At 41.2% G+C, this 8216-nt stretch overlaps 1 protein-coding gene across 1 annotated transcript; it reads right to left on the bottom strand.

Annotated features, from left to right (window-relative positions):
• Positions 1 to 934: 934 nt before the first annotated feature.
• Positions 935 to 7268, bottom strand: LOC123175688 (triacylglycerol lipase OBL1-like). The gene is made up of 3 exons (XM_044590281.1): positions 2443 to 7268; positions 2325 to 2358; positions 935 to 1991 (listed from the first exon to the last, which is right to left on the bottom strand). The coding sequence occupies exons 1-3, from the start codon at positions 2629 to 2631 to the stop codon at positions 1105 to 1107; spliced, it is 1110 nt and encodes a 369-aa protein (XP_044446216.1). The 5' UTR covers positions 2632 to 7268; the 3' UTR covers positions 935 to 1104.
• Between the last annotated feature and the right edge of the window lie 948 nt (positions 7269 to 8216).

Raw genomic sequence — 8216 nt, 5'->3', positions numbered from 1 at the left:
CCTTGTTATGATCGAAATCGAAAAGGCAAGGCGCTTTCAACGAAACCCGAGCGAACCAAGGGCTATTCTGCGAAAACACCACGCAACCACCTGCTTAATGCCACCTAGGCGTCTCGGAATGGTCAACACGTGGTGAAACCGAGCGGCGACGGATGGCTTACGCGGAACAGTGACCGTACAAACACGTCTTGTCGTATTTGGTGATCGAATTGGCCGTATTCCTAAGTACAGTAACCAAAGCAAGCTTTCTTCAGAAGTTAAGTGACTGCCATGCATTTTACTCAGAGTTGGAACAAATCTCAACTGCGTGCTCCCCTGAAAGCGTCCTGGGTGATGGAGTAGACGGCGTCTCTGTAAAAAAAAGAGAACGGGAAAGAGAAAGAAGGAGCTACGTTGCAGTACTACGGTCCCTTCGGTCTCCACAACCGGAGAGATTTTGAAGCCTGCAAATGGCAACTTTCCTGGTGCTGGTCGGGGTGCTCGGGATGCTTCATGGGGCCGGGCGGCGTCCGAGGGGAGCGGCCAGCGGTGCAGGTGAGCCAGGGTCGCCCGACGGGGCCGGGGCCAGGGTGCAGTTTGGTTGTAATTACTTTGCTCAATAGGTGTACTTGCTGAAAACGAAACATTTTATTTTGAGGGGCTGGCTAGAATCGTGAGCTTACGACCATTCTAGATTGCACTTTGATTCTCTGTTGATTCTAGGCGATTCTTAGGGCAGAGATGAGTTTTTTTTTATGATTTTGATTTCAATGTTTTAAATAGCGGGCTATGGCATATAGCGGCAACCCTTAAAAACAGTTATTGCTGGGCTATAGCGGTAAATTATACATGAAATCATTTAGCGGCAACATGTTCAAACAACTATAGTGGGGCTATAGCCGGCTATTTGAAACTATGCTAGACCGTGATACTTCATAATCAAGAGTCAAGACTGTGATCAACCATATTAACCATATTGCTTAGTGCAACGGAGCAAACATATTGGATAATCTATTGTACCTTAATATGATAAACTAGCAAAGCAACGCCTTCAGAGCACCAATCTTAAATTGGATAATCAATATGCTGCTGATACATGCGCCAGTTGCACAGAAATATGCACTCTTAACCGGCGGCGGTGCCAATGCGGCCGAGGCGGATGGCGTTGACGTAGTCGCGTGGGCTGTGTGACGCAACGCCGGGGACGAGCATGCCGATGGCGCCGCGGTAGAGCAGGGACACGGCGCCCTCATGGTACTCACCCCCGGCCTTGACCCATAGGAACATGGCTTTCAGCAGGTCGCCCAGCGCGTTGCGATACATGGATGGCGCGTGCCGCAGGCCGATGTAATTCGGGTTCGGCACCTCCTCCCCGCCGAGCACCCGCCCGTCGTACCACCCGTCGTAGTACACACACGTCCCACCGTGGCTGAATCCTGCCACCGGCGGCGCGTCGAACGGCACCCGCGGCACAACGTCGTACCTGTACACCACGCGCCAGTAGGACGCCGCCACCTTGGCTTGGAAGAAGTCGACGAACGCCTCGTCCCCGACGCGCGGCTGCCCGTAGGTGTGCACGGCCCCGAGCCTGCCGAGGATGTCCCCCTCCCCGTGCAGCGCCAGCACGGCCGGGAAGAGGACGGCAAGCGCGCCCCCGAGGCTGTGGCCCGTGACGACGACGCGGGCCCTCGGGTGCTCCGCAAGCAGCTCGCGAAGCACCCTCCGGAGCTCGTAGTAGGCGACGACCTTCCCCGCGGGGACGACGGCGGGGGCGTCCCTGGGGAAGGCGCGCGCGGCGTCCTCGCCGTCCTCCTCCTGGAGGCCGAGCGCCTTGAGGAAGCCGGCGTGGACGTGGCCCATGCCGCCTAGGCGCAACCACGACAGGTTCACGTCCGTCGACCAGTCCTGCGTGCTGAACACCTGCGTGCCACGGAAAGCCACCATGACCATGCCCGCGTCCTTGCCGCGGTCGGTCATCACGAACGCCTGGGTCGCGCTCACCTCCAGGAACTCTGCATGGGTTTACACTTATTTATTGTTCCATTATATAGTTGATTATATATACTTATAGAACGTTGATCGATCCAACTGGTTTATAGTATGCTCTCCCTCCATTTCTAAATATAAGCCATTTTAAAGATTTCAATATAAACTACGTACGAAGCAAAATGAGTGAATCTACAATCTAAAATGCTTTGTGTGTAGCTAAAAGGTTTCTACATCCATATTTGAATCTCTAAAAGGTCTTATATTTAGAAATGGATGGAGTATATGTTATATAGCTAGTGCCATGAATGATCTATGTTCATGCATGTACGATCTCTTCTTGCTTGCTTCTGGCTTACTGTTCCAGCAGCTGTAGTACCCCACGAAATTGAACTGCAAATTAATGAATACATAGCTTAATATGAAGTTACAAGGATGAGAGAAAAAGATTGTCGTCCAAGGTAGCTAGGTGCATACCCCCCACACATTCGCGACCACGTTCTCGATGTATGCGGCGTTCTCATAGGCGATCTTGGCCGCCATGACGGTGACCTCAAAGGTAACCCCCTGAGTGCACTCGCCGTTCTTTGCCCACAGCTGCCACATGTCGCTGGCCGCCGCTGGAGGGCTCGGCTTCAGCTCGGTTCTACCGTCGACCAGCGCCATGACCGTTCGGAAGTTGGGTGCGTCCCGATCCAGCGGAATCACAAGATTACCTGCATTGCATTAGGCCTCCTTTTGCTTTAAGGAATTTTGTAGAGGATTCAAAGGGATAAGAATTTTGTATGGGATTCAAAAGGATAAGAATTATGTAGGAGCAAATTGAAAGTAGCTCAGATGGTTAGGTTTCTTGTGCTGGAACAGTCCATCAGTGTTCAAATCTTAGGCTTGGCTCTGATGCACGCATTGTCTCTTCAGCGATGTTAGTTTAGTGGAAATATACGTTCCCGTCAACCATACGAGGCGCCTGTGATGACTTCGTTGATTAATTTTGAAGAAGCTTGCAGTGTAGGGTGTGGGCGTTCGTTCACATGTGTGCCTATATGTGAGCATATTTCATTGTACTGTGTTAAAATGATTAATTTTGTAAGAATAATTTCTTTGGAGTCCTCTGATTTATAGGGATGAATTCTTATTTAATTTCTATATTTATTATAGGACCCATTCCTTCATATTTTAAAGAAAAAAATTAGCTTAGACTCGATGAAATTATTTTCTATCATATGCATCAAATGACATATATTTCCATGTAAGAGTACATATTTCTCACTTTCTATAATTTTCCTATTTCTACAAAATTTATATTATATGAATCAAAGGAGGCCTTAATATATACGTATATATTGCGCCAAAAACATCAGTGAGAGTATGTGCAATATTAAGGAATCGATCGCATGCACCTCATTTTCAGTGGTCTTTTTTCGATTCCTTGCATGCATACTCTGCCGTGTTTTTCCTTGGGGAAATCCGGATGCATACAAATTAGCTTCTCTTGCTATTGCATGCTTGGGTCCCAGGAGAGCTCATTTTATTTCATTTTGTTCTTCTGGAATGAGATGCGATGCGATGCGGCGTCCCTATCGAGTTTTGTGCTTTAAAATTTATGTGGAGAGAACTGAGAGAGTGTCAATTTAGTAGTACGGTAGCAAAGGACAGCGTGAGGTGAATTTTCTATCATCGTGGACGTTTGTGTCTGGTCCAAGTCAGTGCCACAAATGAGTACCGGACACGCATATTATCACCTACTAATCTTTTTTTTTGCGAAAATGATTGTCACCTACTAATTGAACTCATGTCCTGTCACAATGAACCTTACCCGTGCCAATAGCAATCAGTTGTGTCTGTGTTGTCCATCTCAGGACCGAGAGTCTCATACCAAATTACTTTTTCCAATCAGGTTTATTTTCTTCTCATATTTTTCTCAAATTTTAACCATAGATTTAACTAGAAAACATAAGTTGCATGATATAAAAAATATAATTATATTTGTATTCAAAACAGGATTATAATGGTACTAGTTTTGTGGTATATAACTTATAATATTTTTTAATTAAAATTAAAGTCAAAATTTGACCCAATATGCGAAGACGACTAATAAACCCAGAGGGAGGTTGAGCCCTACGCGCTTCGATCTGCTGGTCATCAAAGTGTGGCGCCTAACTAAACTGGGATTCGTTTTGTAGTCTAACCGAGGGAGTACTAGACAAAACTAACATTTTGAAAAGAAATTAAGAGGCTGTGTCGAAGGAAGCCTTGTATTTTGTTTTACCAACGTCATGGTAATCAAAGTAATTATGATAGCATGTGTACACACACAAAGATTTGATATGGACAGCGACTTGTATATATGATAATAAACAACTACACCTAATTATTGTAAGAACCCTAGAAAACACAAAAGATTCCCATAATAAAAAATTATTAGGGAGAAAATACACACATGGATATAGATTATGCGTGTGTTGCATTGTGTGATGCAAAAACATGTGCTTTGCCCTGACACATATTGTCAGCTGCTAATTTAACAGATGGCCTGTCACAATGAACCTAGCCCATCTTGATAACAATCACACGTGTCTTTGGTGTCCGTGTCAGGACTGAGAGTCTCATACGAAATTACTTCCTCCATCCAGGTTTATTTCCTCCTCGTATTTTATCCTCATATTTTGACCATAGATTTAACTAGCAAAACATAAATTTTATGTCACGAAAATTATATTATTAGATTTGTATTCGAAAGAGGTTTAAATGGTACTAGTTTTGTGGTGCATAACACATGTTTTTGTAATTAAATCTAAAGTCAAAATATGACCCAAAATGCAAAGACAGAAAATAAAACCGGACGGAGATTAAGCCCTAAACGCATTAATCTGCCAGTCATCAGCATGTCGCGCCTAGGGATTTCTTTGTAGTCTAACTGAGAAAGTATTAGAAAAAACTAGCATTTTCAAGAGAAATTAAGAGGGTGTACCAAAGGAAGCCTCGTGTTTTTATTTTACAAATGTAATGGTAGTCAAAGTTATTATGATAATATGTCTACAAGCACATCAGGATTTGATATGGACAATGATGTGTATATATGAACAATTATACCAAATTAGTGTAAGAACCCTAAAAACCACAAAAGACATCCATAAGGAAAACATGTCAGGGAAAAAAATACACACAAGAATATAGGTTATGAGTGTGTTGCATTGTGTGATGAAAAACATGTGCTTTGCCCGGACACGTCATGTCACCTACTAACTGAGCTCATGTCCTATCACAATGAGCCTGGCCCATGTTGATAGCAACCAGTCATGTCTGTCTTGTGAGTATCAACACTTGAGAGTCTCATACGGAACTATTTCCCCCATCTTGGTTTATTTCCTCCTCATATTTTTTCTCAAATTTTGACTACAGATTTAGCAAAACATAAGTTGTATGTCACATAAATTATATTATTAGATTTGTATTCAAAAGGGGTTTTAATGGTACTACTTTTGTGGTATATAACTTATATTTTCTAGTGAAATCTAAATTCAAAATTTGACCCCAAATGCGGAGACGACAAATAAACCCGAACGGATGATGAACACTAAAAGCATCGATCTGCCAGTGATCAACACTTGGGGCCTAGGGATTTCTTTGTAGTGTAACTGAGGAAGTATTAGACAAAACTAGCATTTTCAAGACAAATTAAGAGGGTGTACCGAAGCAAGCCTCATATTTTACTTACAAATCTAATGGTTGTCAAATTTATTATGATAGCATGTCTACACACACATCAGGATTTGATGTAGACAACAAGTTTTATATATGAACAATTACACCAAATTAGTGCAAGAACCATAAAATACAAAAGATACCCATAAAGAAAACTTAGCAAGGAGAAAATACACACAAGAATATATGTTATGAGTGTGTTGCATTGTGTGATGAAAAACATGTATTTTGCTCGCATACGTTGTCACCTACTAGTTGAACTCATGTCGTGTAAGATTGAACCTATCCCATGTTGATAGCAACCGGTCATGCTTGTTGTGCGCATCAACACTTGAGAGTCCCATACGATATTATTTCTTCCATCTAGGTTTATTTCCTCTTCGTAAATTGTCTCAAGTTTTGACAGTAGATTTAAGTAGCAAAACATAAGTTGTATGTCACAAAAATAATATTATTATATTTGTATTCGAAAGAGAATTTTAGTGGTACTAGTGTTGTGGCATCTCATTTATATTTTTTAATTAAATCTGCATTCAACTTTTGACCCAAAATGTGGAAACGGCAAACAAACCCGAATGAAGGTTGACTCCTAAACGCATCGATCTGCCAGTCATCAGCATGTGGCGCCTAGAGATTTCTTTGTGGTTTAAGAAAGGAAGTATTAGACAGAACTATCATTTTCAAGAGAAATTAAGAGGGTGAATCGAACGAAGCATCATATTTTATTTTACCAATGTTGTGGTTGAAAGTTATTATAATAATATATCTACTCACACATCAGGATTTGATATGGTCAGCGACTTGTATATATGAACAATTGCATGAAATTAGTGTAAGAAACCTAAAAACACATAATTTACCCATAAAGAAAACTTGTTAGGGATGAAACACACATGAATATAAGTTGTGAGTGTGTTGCATTGTGTGATGCAAAAACATGAGTTTTACCCGCACTCGTCTTGCTCACGTACCAATTGAACTCATTTTCTATCACAATGAACCTACATCCTGTTTATAGCAACTATTGTCTCTATGTTGTACTCCCTCCGTCCCAAAATAAGTGACTCAACTTTGTACTAATTTTAGTACAAATCTAGTAGAAAGTTGAGTCACTTACTTTCGGACAGAGGGGGTAAGTATCAACACTTGGGAGTCTTATACAAAATTACTTCCGCCGTCCAGGTTTAATTCCTCCTCATATTTTGTCTCAGATTTTGACCATAGATTTAACTTGCAAAACATAAGTTGTATGTCACAAAAGTATATTATTAGATTTGTATTCAAAAGAGGTTTTTAATGGTGCTAGTTTCTTGGTATATAACTTATAATTTTTTAACTAAATATAAAGTCAAAATTTGACCCAAAATGCGAAGACGACAAATAAACACGGACGAAGGTGGAGCCCTACACGCATTCATCTGCCAGTCAGCAACATGTCACCTAGCGATTGCTTCATATTCAAACTGAGGCATTAGTAGACAAAACTAGCTTTTTAAGAGAGATTAAGAGGGTGTACCCAAGAAAGCCTCATATTTTATTTTACCAATGTACTGGTAGTCAAACTTACTATGATAGCATGTCTACATGCACATAAGGATTTGATATGGACATCGACTTATATATATGAATAATTCACTAGTAGAAAAAGGGTCAAACGTGAAGCACATTAGTGTCGGTTTGATTTTGGCCCGGTACTAATGGTACCATTAGTGCCGGTTCGAACGGATTTGCATTAATGCCGGTTCGTGTTGAACCTTTAGTACCGGTTCGTGGCACGAACCGGTACGTGCCATGAACCGGTACTAAAGGGGTCTGACCTATAGTGCCAGTTTGTGTCACAAACCGGCACTATAGGGCAATTTTCAAACTCTACCCCCCCCCCCCGTGTCGCCATTTCAGTTCTGAAAAAATCAAAAGAAAATGATAAAAACTTCAAAAAATAAAATCCTTCGAGAGGTAGTTATATTACTACACCTACTAGTTAGGAAAATTTGAAAACTACAATTTGGACATGTTTTGCAAAAAGTGTAGGGAAAATGTAAAACGGCTATAACTTTTGCATACGATGTCGGAAAAAAACGTATAATATACAGCACGAAAATCCGCATCCGATGGAGACGGCCTACGGCCTGTTTGGAATTTTTTAGAATCCTCAAATTTCAAAAGGAAAAAAAGATATGGTCAAATTTCAGTTTTTTTTTAAAAAAATTGGTTAAATCTGGTCAAACTACTTATTCAAGAAGTATTAATGTTAATACATGATTATTCAAGAATATTAGTGTTACTAAAGAATTATTTCAATTTTTTGAATTTTTGTCAAATCTGGTCAAACTATGGTCAAACTGTGATCAAACTATGGTCAAACTGTGGTCAAACTATGGTCAAACTTATTCAAGAAATATTAGCGTTACTAAATAATTACTGTTTTTTAGAATAATAGTTTCAAACTCAAACGGTGAAATGTGTGACTTCATGCTCAAGCTAAACTCCTGAGGGTTAATAGGATTGACATCCTACTATTGTCAGGAAAACAACAAGTGCAGACT

Source organism: Triticum aestivum, unplaced genomic scaffold (genome assembly GCF_018294505.1).
Source record: "Triticum aestivum cultivar Chinese Spring unplaced genomic scaffold, IWGSC CS RefSeq v2.1 scaffold289083, whole genome shotgun sequence".
In the NCBI taxonomy this organism is placed as follows: domain Eukaryota; kingdom Viridiplantae; phylum Streptophyta; class Magnoliopsida; order Poales; family Poaceae; genus Triticum; species Triticum aestivum.
The sequence above is the reverse complement of the archived record's forward strand: the minus strand, read 5'-3'. Positions and strand labels throughout refer to the sequence as shown.